This window comes from Hylobates moloch, unplaced genomic scaffold, assembly GCF_009828535.3.
Source record: "Hylobates moloch isolate HMO894 unplaced genomic scaffold, HMol_V3 SCAFFOLD_1, whole genome shotgun sequence".
In the NCBI taxonomy this organism is placed as follows: domain Eukaryota; kingdom Metazoa; phylum Chordata; class Mammalia; order Primates; family Hylobatidae; genus Hylobates; species Hylobates moloch.
Window position 1 is genome coordinate 125,660,619 of NW_026652276.1, and position 13,081 is coordinate 125,673,699.

A 13,081-nucleotide genomic window follows, 5' to 3' on the forward strand; every position below is an offset into this window, starting at 1 on the left:
CAGGCACCTGTTCCCAGCTACTTGGGAAGCTGAGGCAGAAGAATCGCTTGAACCCGGGAGGTAGAGGTTGCTGTGAGCCAAAATCACTCTGGCTGGGCGACAGAGCAAGGCTCCGTTTCAAAAAAAAAAAGAAGTGATCATGTCAAACTCATGAATATTAATCAAATTAATACACTGAATTGAATAGCCCAAGAAACATTTCTCATCATAAATTTGTTAAAGAGAGATAAATCCTAGATAAATACTATTGGTAAGGTAGGCCTATAACTTTCCGAGGTAGCATTGAACTTTAGTACCGAATGTATAATGGACTTCTTGTTTAAATAGTATTGATTACATTCATTCTTTGTTGAATGCCTGTTATTGCATTCACTGTGCTGGCTTCTGTTCACATAGCATCTTATATATCCTAACAAATTCTGCAAGATAAGCATTATTAACCAAAATTTACAAATAGAGAATCTGAGGATCCAGGAAAAGTAAGGTTTCCCCAGATTTACAACCGTAAGAGAGGGGGATAACCAGGATTCTAATACTTGACTGCAAAGCACTTTTTTACTCCTTCCACGCTGCCTGCCTGCTTCCAATATCTTGGTTCTGCTTAGGCATTTTGACAAAACTTCAGAGATAAATAACTTGCTTAGCCTACATTTGATACTTGTGATGATTAACTTTAAACTAAATTAGCTCAATTTTGTCAGTGCGGTGTCTCACATCTGTAATCCTAGCACTTTGGGAGGCTGAGGCAGGTGGATCACTTGAGGATAGGAGTTTGAGATTGGCCAACATGGTGAAACCCCGTTTCCACTAAAAATCCAAAAATGAGCCAGGCATGGTGGCGCATGCCTGTGATCCTAGCTGCTCGGAAGGCTGAGGCACGAGAATCCCTTGAACCCAGGAGGCAGAGGTTGTAGTGAACCAAGATTGCGACATTGCACTCCAGCCTGCGTGACTCAGCAAGACTCTATCTCAAAAACAAAACAAAACAAAAAAACTAACTTAGCTCAATTTTAAATTTTGTAAATTAAAAAAAATCACCTTTGTAAAAGGTGAAAGAAAAGTTTGCTGATCAATAAACTATGCAGTTCTAGAGCATGATAATGGACATTCTAACTGTAATTCTACATACATTTTGTTTTTTAAGACACTTGCAGAGTAAGATGTTAAAATCTATAGAGGCACTATAGATTTTCCACATTGCAGTACATTCACCAGATATATGGGATTTAATGTAGAGTGTAACTCATCCTATGATATTTGGCAAAGTCTGCTAAAATAGGCTTTAAAATAGTTAAGAATTTTGAAGTGTTAAAGACTTTAGACAAAGTAAATTTACAGAGTTTAATTGATCAACGAACAGTGTGAGAATGGGGTGGTCCTCACTCAGAACCAGAGCCAGAAAGGGAGGAAAGAGCTCTGTTCTGCAACCATGGGCAGGCAGCATTTATGGATGGGGAATGGGAGCCTGGTACAGAAGCAGCTTGACTGGTTACAGCTCAGTGTTTGCCTTATTTGAACATGGTCTGATCAGTTAGCCACCTGCAATTGACTGAAGCTTGGCTGTTGTGATTGGCTGAGACTCAACCCTTTGTTGCCAAAGTATACTCCCAAATTAGGCTTTCAGTTAATTCATGTCCCAAGCGAGGTGGCAATCCATTACGTAACAACTCAAAAGTATGAAGGCATCCTCAAGCCAAGTTTAATTTAATGTAACAGATGATAATTTTGTAAGACACTTAAAAAGAGTTCAAACATCCGGATTTTAAAAAAAGGAAAGACAATTCTCCCTCTGAGACCAGCATAAAACTCACTCACACAGAATTCAGGAAGGTGATGAGGACCAGTGCTACAAAGTCTAGACAAGTCAGTTCCAAACGGCCACTTAAGAATAGCCCATGTGTGATATTGCAGATCGTAATGTAGGGCAAATTACTTAACGATCCCTAATGACAAACACAGGCATTGCTGATTTTCCTTTGGTTCCCACTTCCATACTCCACACCCAAGGATAACATCCTTTGTATGCAGATAGGGCCACCAGTTCACTCTCTGTATGTGGTAGTCTTTGCTGCTTTTCTGGAAGTTGGGTAGAGATGCAGATGCATCTGTTTTCTCTTCTGGTCCTTCTTATTGCCCACGGCCTACTTGAAGGACAAGGGAATAGATTCTGTGCCACTTTGGTGGACTTCTCGCTTTGATGTCATCAGATCTCAGCTCTGCTCAGCTGGCAAAGCCAGACACCAGGGTTTAGAAGCTGGTATTTCTGCAGCAGCACATTCCAGTCTCAAATGTTTACAAAGCAAAAGATGAAAGAAAAGTTTGCTGATCAATAAACTATGCAGTATTGAATCCTCATACTTCTCTTTTTTCTCCATGAATAAATAAATAAATAAATATGTAAAGGCTTTCTGGGACTGAAATTATAAGCCTCTTTTTCTTGGAGGGAATAATGTCAGTTTGCCTTAATGTGTATTTAAAATATTATTGATCTTGTAAAGACAGGATTCTCAGAGACCCACCAGCTGAAGGTTATATAAGTGGTAAATTACAGAGGGAAACTGGGGAAACAGCCAGATCTGGCTGAGCTCGGGAAGGCTTGGCTGTGCACTGAACTCAGGAGACATTTGTTGTTTTGCCCTGAGTGAAAGTGTCTAACTGTCAGGGCATCACCCAGAAATGAATAAGGCTTTGAAACAGAAAGAGGCTCACTTCTATTCCTGGCCCTCACAGGAAATTCATTAATGGTGCCTACTTCTGAGGTCACCCACTCATGGGTAAAACTGAGCCAGATTGAAAAACTTCAGAAACCAGCTGAAGTCCAGCTAGCCCAAAGGCAGAGGACTGACTGACAAACATTCTTCAGGCCTGATATGAGTGTGATACAGGAAATAACACAGGGGGAGATACGGCTTGTTGCGTCCCTGAGACACAGAAATGTCTGCAAAGGGTTGGTTGGTACTGGATGGCTCATAGACCAGAGCCTGGAGGACAGGAGAGTTGGATAGAAACGCCCTTCTCCAACAAGGGGCCCAGGAATGGACAGCGATGAAGACAGTTTCAGGCAGGGCTGTAGGAAATTCTGAGGGTCTAAGTTTGAACTAGGATTTAGTATGTGCTAGGGTCCTTGAAGCCCTGTAGTGGTACTAAACAATCCATCTCAAGGGACGTCTGAAAGCAACTGAGTGACTGATTTGAATCTCACTGCAAACATGATGCCAACATGGCTTTGTTTTTTTTCTTTCTTTCTTTCTTTTTTTTTTTTTTTTGAGATGGAGTCTTGCTCTGTTGCCTAGGCTGGAGAAAACTGGCGTGATCTTGGCTCGCTGCAACTTCTGCCTCCCGGGTTCAAGAGATTCTCATGCCTTAGCCTCCCGAGTAGTTGGGATTACAGGCATGCACCACCATGCCTGGCTAATTTTTCTGTTTTTAGTAGAGATGGGGTTTTGCCATGTTGGCCAGGCTGGTTTTGAACTCCTGACCTCAGATGATCTGCCCGCCTCGGCCTCCCAAAGTGCTGGGATTACAGGCTTTAGCCACTGTGCCTGCCTGCCTGCCTGGCTGGCTGGCTTTCCTTCTTTCTTTTCTCTCTCTGTCTCTCTCTCTTTCTTTTTTTTTGAGACAAAGTCTGTTATCCAGGCTGGAGTGTAGTGGTGCAATCATAGCTCACTACAAGCTCAAACTCCTGGGCCCAAGCAATCTTCCTGCCTCGGCCTCCTGAGTAGCAGGGACTATAGGCACATGCCAATGTGCCCAGCTAATTTTAAAAATGTTTTTGTAGAGATGGGTTCTTGCTATGTTGCCCAGGCTGGTCTTGAACTCCTGGCTTCAAGAGATCCTCCTGCCCTGGCCTCCCAAAGTGCTGAGATTACAAGTGTGAGCCACCATCCCCGGCCTGCTTTGTTTTCCTAAGGTCAGAAAATAACTACAGGACTGATTTTCCATTTAAAACCAAAACGATATGACTCTAATTTCCTGGCATTTGACCCCTTTGGTCGTATTAAGTTTCTCAGGGGTGTGTGTGCGTGTGTGGGCACATGTGGTAAGGGGCGAGCGAGGGGAGAGAGAGCCCCTGGTGGCCTGCTTCTCCCCAGACATGCTTCAACAACTCTTCCATAATTGGGTAAAACCCAGTTTGTAGTAGGGACTACTTTTAGGATTTCTTTTTCTTTTGATATCGATAGCTTTCATCATAATTGTAAATGTGAAAACTTCAAACATTTAGCTCTCCAGACAAAACAAAATAGATATCCTCAGAAAATAATTTTCGGCAACTGGTAAACAAGCTGCTCTTCAGCCTTGCAATTTGGGAATGTACTCTTGTGGGTTTCCTTAAAGCTGTGATTGAAAATTGCATGTTTTAGACTGAATTTGGGTTAATAATCAGCTAATCCTCTCTCTGCAAACACTGGAGACTTGATGATAAAAAAAAAATGTAGCAAGTTCACAGGAAGGGCTCAAAGGACGAATTTACATTCATCTCTAGATTCCTTCTGTGTTCTGAAAATAGATCATTAACAAAGTTGTCAGAATTATCTTAAGGAATTTGAGTTGTTCAATATTTTTATAATAAAAAGCGGGCAATAAACATCATGTTCAAGAAAGGCTTGTGTTAAATGATGGTAGATCCATATGATTAAATATTATAGAAAAATGTTACTGGCGTGGAAACTGTCTACGAGGCACTAGGATATAGAACCATAGACAACACAATCTAGTGTCTTTATTTTTATGTGTACCTGTGTCTCCAGATGGGGAATTATGCTTTTCCATCTGTGTCTGTATTCTGCATTCATTACATATTGTTCATACAGTGATGCGCCACATAGCGATGTTTCAGTCAACAATGGATGCATAGGCAATGGTGTTCCCATAAGCTTATAATAGAGCTGAAAAAGTCCTATCACCTGGTCATGTCATAGCTGTCATAATGTCATGGTGTAATTGCTTTAAAAAAGTAAATTTAGGCCAGGCACGGTGGCTGACGCCTGTAATCCCAGCACTTTGGGAGGCTGAGGCAGGTGGATCATGAGGTCAGGAGTTTGAGACCAGCCTGGCCAACATGGTGAAACCCCGTCTCTACTAAAAATACAAAAAATTAGCCGGGTGTAGTGGTGCATGCCTGTAGCCTCAGCTACTCAGGAGGCTGAGGCAGAAGAATCACTTGAACCCAGGAGGAGGAGTTTGCAGTGAGCCGAGATGGTGCCATTGCACTCCGTGTCATTGCACTCCAGCCTGGGAGACAGGGTGAGACTCCATCTCAAAAAAAAAAAAAAATCGAACCAACCCAAATGCCCATCAATGACAGACTGGATAAAGAAAATGTGGCATATATACACCATGGAATACTACACAGCCATAATAAAGGATGAGTTCCTGTCCTTTGCAGGGACATGGATGAAATGGATGAAACTGGAAACCACCATTCTCAGCAAAGTAACACAAGAAGAGAAAACCAAACACCTCATGTTCTCACTCATAAGTGGGAGTTGAACAATGAGAACACATGGACACAGGGAGGCGAACATGACACACAGGGGCCTGTAGTGGGGTTGGGGGCTGGGGGAGGAAGAGCATTAGGAGAAATACCTAATGTAAATGACAAGTTAATGGGTGCAGCAAACCCACATGGCACACGTATGTATACAAATGTAACAAACCTGCGCATTGTAAACATGTACCCCAGAACTTAAAGTATAATAATAAAAAAAAAAAACTAGTGTAGCCTAAGTGCGCAGTGTTTCTATTCTACAGTAGTGTACAGTAATGTACTAGGCCTCACAGTCACTCACTCACTGACTCACCCAGAGCAACTTCCAGTCCTTCAAGCTCCATTCACTGTAAGTATCCTATACAGGTGTACTATTTTTTAAATCTTTTATATTGTATTTTTACTTTACCTTTTCTATGTTTAGATACGTTTAGAGGCACAAATACCATTGTGTTACAACTGCCTACAGGATTCTGTACAGTTAATATGCTGTACAGGTTTGTAGCCTGGGAGCCATAGCCATACCGTACAGCCGAGGTGTGTGGTAGGCTATACCATCTAGGTTTGTGTAAGCGCACTCTAGGATGTCCACAGTGACAAGATTGCCTAACAACAACATTTTCAGAATGTATCCCTGATGTTAAGTTATGTATGACTGTAATTAAAAAGTTTATTTTCAAAGGTGTCTGAATTTTACAAACTTCCAGCCAAACCTGTGATCAAGTGCAGGTTACGTTGAACCAAGAGGAAAATGACCAATTTTAAGAAGCAATGCAGCAATTACTCTCCCCAAAAGCAAGCTTCCTGAATGAAGATTCCTCTATGTCACCAGAGCCAATGAGGTGACTTTTGCCATCAAAGAAGCTTGCTGCAAAGAATGACTAAGAGTGACTTCTGCTTCTAAAGTGAGAAGCAAGTTTCTCTTCCCTGTCAGACTCTTGCCCTTTCCTGAGGCAGTCACCATCAAGCTTTTTCTTGGGTGTGTATGTTCCAGAAATTTTCTATGACTAACAATTTTCTAACTTGACCAAGATAAGATGGCAAAAGAAATGAAAATTATGTGCTCTGCTTATCCTTCCTTATTGATGTCAACTTATATTGGGAATTGCAGTGTAAATAAGGCAAATGTGTTACTCTTTCGTGATTTCGTTGCTAAGATGGGATCCAGTATTCATAGCACTCCACTTATCTGTGACCTATTCTGGTCACACATTCTGAGGAGAGATAAGGCCTACTTTGCTGGTGCTTGAATATATTGCAGACAGATGTGCCTCCACCTTAAAATGCAAGTGAAAGTGTCAAATAACGATCTTTTTATGTATAAATCCTTTATTCGTAATAACTGCTTTCAGGAATCTGTCTGAAAATTTTCCAGGTGAGGTAAAGGACAATCCAAAAGATTTTTAACAATGTTTCTATTAATAATCTGCCATTGGGGTTTGGAGAAAAACATTTTACCACTTAGGATCCTTAATAAAGAAACTCATTTTAATTCTTTCCTTACATGCAATTTATAAAAAATCAACTGCTGAATAACACTCAAGAGAATGGCTCATGTAGGTGAATAGAAAATACCCACACTTGTAAGTTGTAGTCTAAGAAATATCTATAGCTTAATTCCCTATTGCCTGTGATACAGGACACAGAAAAATAATGGATTATGGAAGTAACCCATCGATGATTCCTGAGTCTCATATTTCCATCTGTTTAACTGTCATATCTAATCAGATATCCTGCTATTTTCACACACATTATCAACTTGCCTAAAGACAAACCTGCCATCCTCCCATCCTGCCTTTCCTGCTCCTCTTAGCTCTGTGTTGTTAATGGGACTCTTAGTTATGCGGTCCTGAAGACGTGCAATCAAGCCCCACAGACTGAGAATCACAGAGCTGGAACACACATTAGTGGTCACCCATTTGCAGAGGAAGCTGGGGTCCCTAGCAGAGGAGGAATGAACAATGATTGATATCCAGCTCCTCTGTGGACATGCCGGAGCTGGAACGCCTGTCTGCAGACTTAAGTCCCAGTGACTTTTTCCTCCATACCCCCCGACTTTCTTGAGGCTTCTCCCCATGGGCTGCCCTTTGTTTTCTCTTTGTCACCTCAACTCGGCCTCATCCCCTTCCATCTGATTGTGGCAGTGGTCTCCAGCAGGCCTCTCTTTAATCCCTCTTTGCCACAGCCCTTCCTCTTCTTGGCTTTCATGGTCTTCTTTTAAAAATATAAGTTTGTGGCTGGGCGTGGTGGCTTACGTCTGTAATCCCAGCACTTTGGGAGGCTGAGGCAGGCAGATCACTTGAGGTCAAGAGTTGGAGACCAGTCTGGCCAACATGGTGAAACCCCGTCTCTACTAAAAATACAAAAAATTAGCCAGGTGTGGTGGTGCATGCCTGTAATCCCAACTACTTGGGAGGCTGAGGCAGGAGAATCGCTTGAATCCAGGAGGCAGAGGTTGCAGTGAGCCGAGATCGTGCCACTGTACTCCAGCCTGGGTGACAGAGTGAGACTCTAGCTCAAAAAAAAAAAAAAAAAAAAAGTTTGCACGGATGGCTGTTAGGAAACCTGAGCTGTGGTCCTGAACTCCCTATGTGAAGTGAGCTCTTGGTATTTCAGTTTACTGGACTGTAAAATAATGGTTCTTCACTGGGGTAATACTACCGTCTATGGGTGTGGGAAATGCTGGGGGGGCTGTTCTGTTTTGTTTTGTGATAGACTAGGGGAAGTGGGGGCACTCCTGACATTTAATGGATGGGGTCAGGAAAAAAAGGTCCTGCAATGTAATGGGACGATTCCACACATCAGAGAATTGTCCTGCCCCAAATGCCAAGAGTCTTTCCCCATCTCTCAAAATGTGTTTTAGAAATGATTTCACCCTGAAACAATGGGTGAATCAATTACTTTCCTCAAATTCATTCAGTGGTCCCTTAAAAAAGTTCCAACTCTTCCATGCAGCACTAAAGTTTTCTGAAACCAAGGCACAGCAAGTGGGAACCTGCTGCTCGGCTCAGACTGAACTAGTCACTGTCTCTCTGTGAGCCTTTCTCAATCTGACCTCTGCACCTTTGCTTAGGCTGCACTCTATAAGGCTTCCCTTCCCCATCCTTTGTACCTATTCTACCAGTTTTCAAGTTCTAGTCAGGTACTTTATTTTATTTTATTATTTGTTTTGTTTTGTTGAGACAGAGTCTTGCACTGTTGCCTAGGCTGGAGTGCAGTGGTGTAAACACATTTTGCTTCAGCCTCTACCTCCCAGGCTCAAGCCATCCTCCCACTGCAGCCTCCCGAGAAGCTGGGAGCACACGTGCACGCCACCACACCTGACTAATTTTTAATTTTTTTGTAGAGAAAGGGTCCCGCCATGCTGCCCAGGCTGGTCGCAAACTCCTAGGCTCAAGCGACCCTCCCATCTCAGCTTCCCAAAGTGTTTGCATTACAGGCGCGAGTCACTGTGCCTGGCCAGGCACCTTATTTTAAAAGATACTTTTCCTTGGCTTCTTTTGAACTTTTGTGGCACTTATCCTAACATCTCTCTTGCCACTCAACCATATTCTGATTTCTCTTGTTACTTAACTCTGTATGTATTTTTGGCCTGGCTTCAAAAGTGGAATACAAACTTCTCTAAGGCAGGGATTGTCTCATACTTTGCATTCCACAGTGCTCATAGCAAGCCATGCATGGAATCAATTTTTGCTGAGCAAAATCACATCACAGCAAATGCAGTCAACATTTCCTACCACCCACTCCCCTCTATTTTGATACCAGAGTCCCTCTGTCTCCTTATCCCTAGGCTGAGGGCTCTTGCAGTGGGAGGAACCACATATTTATTTTCTTAGAGGCCGAGTCTTTGTTTTCTCTGGTGCACTGCCTCTGGATCAGATACCCTCTGCCTCTTGGCTTCTCTCTCTGTTGCTTTTCTTGGCGTCCCCTTGTGTCAGCCAAAAGCTACCAGAAGAGAGAGGATGGGCACAGGGATTCGTGAGGTTTGGAAATGTGACGAACAGTCAGGGTGGATGCATTAGGAAACAGACAGATGGCTGGTTCACAGCAACGCCCTTTCATCGTGTGTGTTAGAGTCTTCCAGCTAGTTCTTTTATTTTTTTTTGAGATGGAGTCTCGCTCTGTCGCTCAGGCTGGAGTGCAGTGGCACCATCTCAGCTCACTGCAAGCTCTGCCTCCTGGGTTCACGCCATTCTCCTGCCTCAGCCTCTGGAGTAGCTGGGACTACAGGCACCCGCCACCACGCCTGGCTAATTTTTTGTATTATTTTAGTAGAGACAGGGTTTCACCGTGTTAGCCAGGATGGTCTCAATCTCCTGACCTCGTGATCTGCCCGCCTCGGCCTCCCAAAGTGCTGGGATTACAGGCGTGAGCCACTGCGCCCGGCCCCAGCTAGTTCTTAACTGATACAGATGGCACATTGTCATACATGTTATGGCAAATGATATTAATGATTTAAATGATATTAAATTAACTCATTTGGGCTATTCGATCACATCAAACACATGTTTTAAAACAGGTAATGCAAGTGGTGTCCATGGTTTCAGTCTTGTTCTTTCAGTTAGAAAGGTTTTAAATATTTACATTTCAGATTAATTTCTTGTAATTATAAGAGATCTGTATTTTAGGGAATTCATCTTGCACAACTGAAGTTTTTGTTTTATTGACAGTGAATCTGTCTGCAGTACTTAGCTACTTTATCACATGTAGTTACCCTATGTGTCTGAAATTGTCTTAATGAGATTAAAGAGCTTGAACTTTTTAAGTAAATTTAAAAGGCATATTCAAGTTCATGAAGAATTTTGAATTTATTCCCTATAATCTCAAGACAACCCACCTTGTACTTTGTGAAGTGTTACAGGAATGCCACCAGGGAGGGAGACTATGCATGTTGAACTGGGAAGCTGGGGCATTGCTTTCTGTAGTCTGTGAACACGTCTGCATCTAGCAAATCCTGACACCCATGTAATGCTCAGGGATGTGTAGTACTCCCTCTCTGCCTGGTCACATACACCTTATGTATATGAAGAAAGAAAGACTTAGCATGCTTTCGGCAGTCTTCTGAAACGATGATACTTACGATGACTCCATGAAAAAAAATTCATTTTATCACACTGGCATTAAGCCATGAGTGCCACTGGTTGGAAATAGTTATGTTTCTCAGAGTATACATAGGACTCCTTCCGAAAAAGTGGTAAATAACTGGTGCCGATACATCAACAATAGGCTCTTCCCTTGAGACTTAAGTTTGCTATCTAGAGGAGGTGGCTGCAGGGTGAATTGTTATCTTCCCATTTTCTCTGGAGAGAAACTCCCTGGCTCTCCCTAGAATGACTCACTGTGGCATATATGTATCTATATATATATGTGTGTGTGTACATATAGATATATATGTACACACACACATATGTACACACACACACGCACACACACACAAACTCACTCACCTACATACACATATATTCCTTTCCTTCCTACTCCATATTTCATTTTTTAAACTTATTATAATCCAATTCTATAAGCTGTTTTATGGGAAGTAGTTCTCAGAGGCCACATCTCTTGAGGTCCTGGTTTTTTTCCACAAAAAGAAGGCACAGATACTTGGGAAATGTCAGTTAGGACATAAAAAGAAATTTGCTCATGATATTGTCAGGAACTGATCAGGAGCAAAAAAAGAGCTATGTTTTGAGTTTTGGCTAGAGAAAGAAGGGCAGGAAGAGTATGGGATATAGATACTAATCCAGAAAAGCAATGAAGTGATCCTTAGCATGGATCATGGTAGCCACAAAGGGCTGCCAAGGAAAGAGCACATGGTAGAGTGGGAATAGAGCACCATTTCCTGTGGCCTGGTTAATTCCCCCTAGTTTCTAGTCCATGGATACATTATATTGAAGTATTTTCTAGGATGTTATGGAGAGGTAGAAGTTTAAAGTTAGTCAGACATAACATAGCAGTTCCATGTATTCACACATGACAGGCCTCAGGAGGCACAGCTCCAGCCATAAGTGTAGGGATCTCCTGACAGTGCATTTTCAGTTTCATTTCAACCAGACAGGTTTTTAGTAGTGGTGATTGTGTGGGACAAAAGGCAAGGCAGAAAAGGTAACTGAAGACAGGTCTGGGGTGTTAAGTGGGTGTCCCGGTCATCATTCTTCTACAAATCAGGGTGCATATTGCTTAATCTCTTCCAGCGCAGGCAACCCTAGATCCTAGCCACTAAAGAACTGTTCTGCTCCCATGGAAGAGGCAGAGACTGTGACCCGTGAACAGTAGGGCGGGGTGTAGGGAGGGTTACCTCTCCAGCGCTGTAACTTCTGAGCCTCTGGAGGTGCTGTCGGTGAGTTAGATGATTGGGAAGACGACCGTTCTGAAGAGGGATTCGGGGGTCAATGAAAGTGGTAGCTCGACTGTTGTGGTCCACGAAAAAAGACTGCAAACAGACCAGTGAAAAAAGCACCGCGTGTGAGAATAGGCCAAAATGGAGTCAGTAATACACAGGAGTGCTACAGGGCCTGGGCCTCAGGTTTATTTCTGCCCAGCCTCCCCTACCCCTACTTCCTTTTTTAATCTACTCAAAACTCATCTATCTAGTTCAGGTTAAAAACTTGGCTGCACAGCAGGAGGTGAGCCACAGGCGAGTGAGCATTACCACCTGAGCTCCACCTCCTGTCAGATCAGTGGTGCCATTAGATTCTCACAGGAGCGCAAACCCCATTGTGAACTGCGTATGTGTGGGAATCTAGGTTGCACACTCCTTATGAGAATCTAATGCCTGAGGATCCGTCACAGTCTCTCATTACCCCCAGATGGCAGCATCTAATCACAGAAAACCAGCTCAGGGCTCCCACTGATTGTACATCACGGTGAGCTATAGGATTATTTCATTATATAATAAAATGTAATAATAATACAAATAAAGTGCATAATAAATGTAATGTGCTTGAGTCTTCCTAAAACTATCCCCTACCCTCCCGTCCGTGGAAAAATTGTCTTCCACAAAACTGGTCCCTGGTGTCAGAAAGGTTGGAGACCACTGATCTAAATGGGGAACAGGACACTGTGCCTTTTTGCTCAGTAACTGAATGAAGCAGTATCAGTCATGGATAAAACATGGAGTTTCTAAGTAGTGACTATAATACTTTATTCAACACGGAAAGTAAGAGCAATAGAGCCTTTACTGGGTTAAGATAATACTAGTAATTAATAATCTGTAGAGTATTTTATTTACATTTAAGATAAGTGCTCTTTTTTATTATAGAATGTGTATATTTTCACTGAGAAAAAACTTTAAAAAGATAAAAAAGTAGAAAGAAGATGATAAAAATTACCCCAAATCAAAAAAAATTTTCATTTTTTCCTCCTTAGTATTTTCTTTTCTATACATACAAATATATACATATTTTCTTCACATCAAGATCTATAAATTTATGAGGTTTTTCACTTATTATTTTATAAGTATTTCCCTAAATTATTAAATACTCTTTTAACAGAGAATTTTAATGACTACATGATATTGTTTGATGGAAGTATAACAATTAATTTTAGTACCCTTAATTGTTAGACATTTGACTTTTTTACTATTTTAAAATGATG

General features: G+C 42.0%; 1 protein-coding gene across 7 annotated transcripts in view; it reads right to left on the bottom strand.

The window, feature by feature from the left end:
* The window catches only part of HECW1 (HECT, C2 and WW domain containing E3 ubiquitin protein ligase 1), a 462,565-nt gene that overhangs the window by 74,372 nt on the left and 375,112 nt on the right, over nt 1-13,081 (bottom strand). For all 7 annotated transcript variants that reach the window (XM_032758252.2, XM_032758254.2, XM_032758251.2 and 4 more), the window contains one exon: nt 11,784-11,918. In XM_032758252.2, coding sequence (XP_032614143.1) covers nt 11,784-11,918 — 135 coding nt within the window. The remainder of the gene's footprint in view (nt 1-11,783; nt 11,919-13,081) is intronic.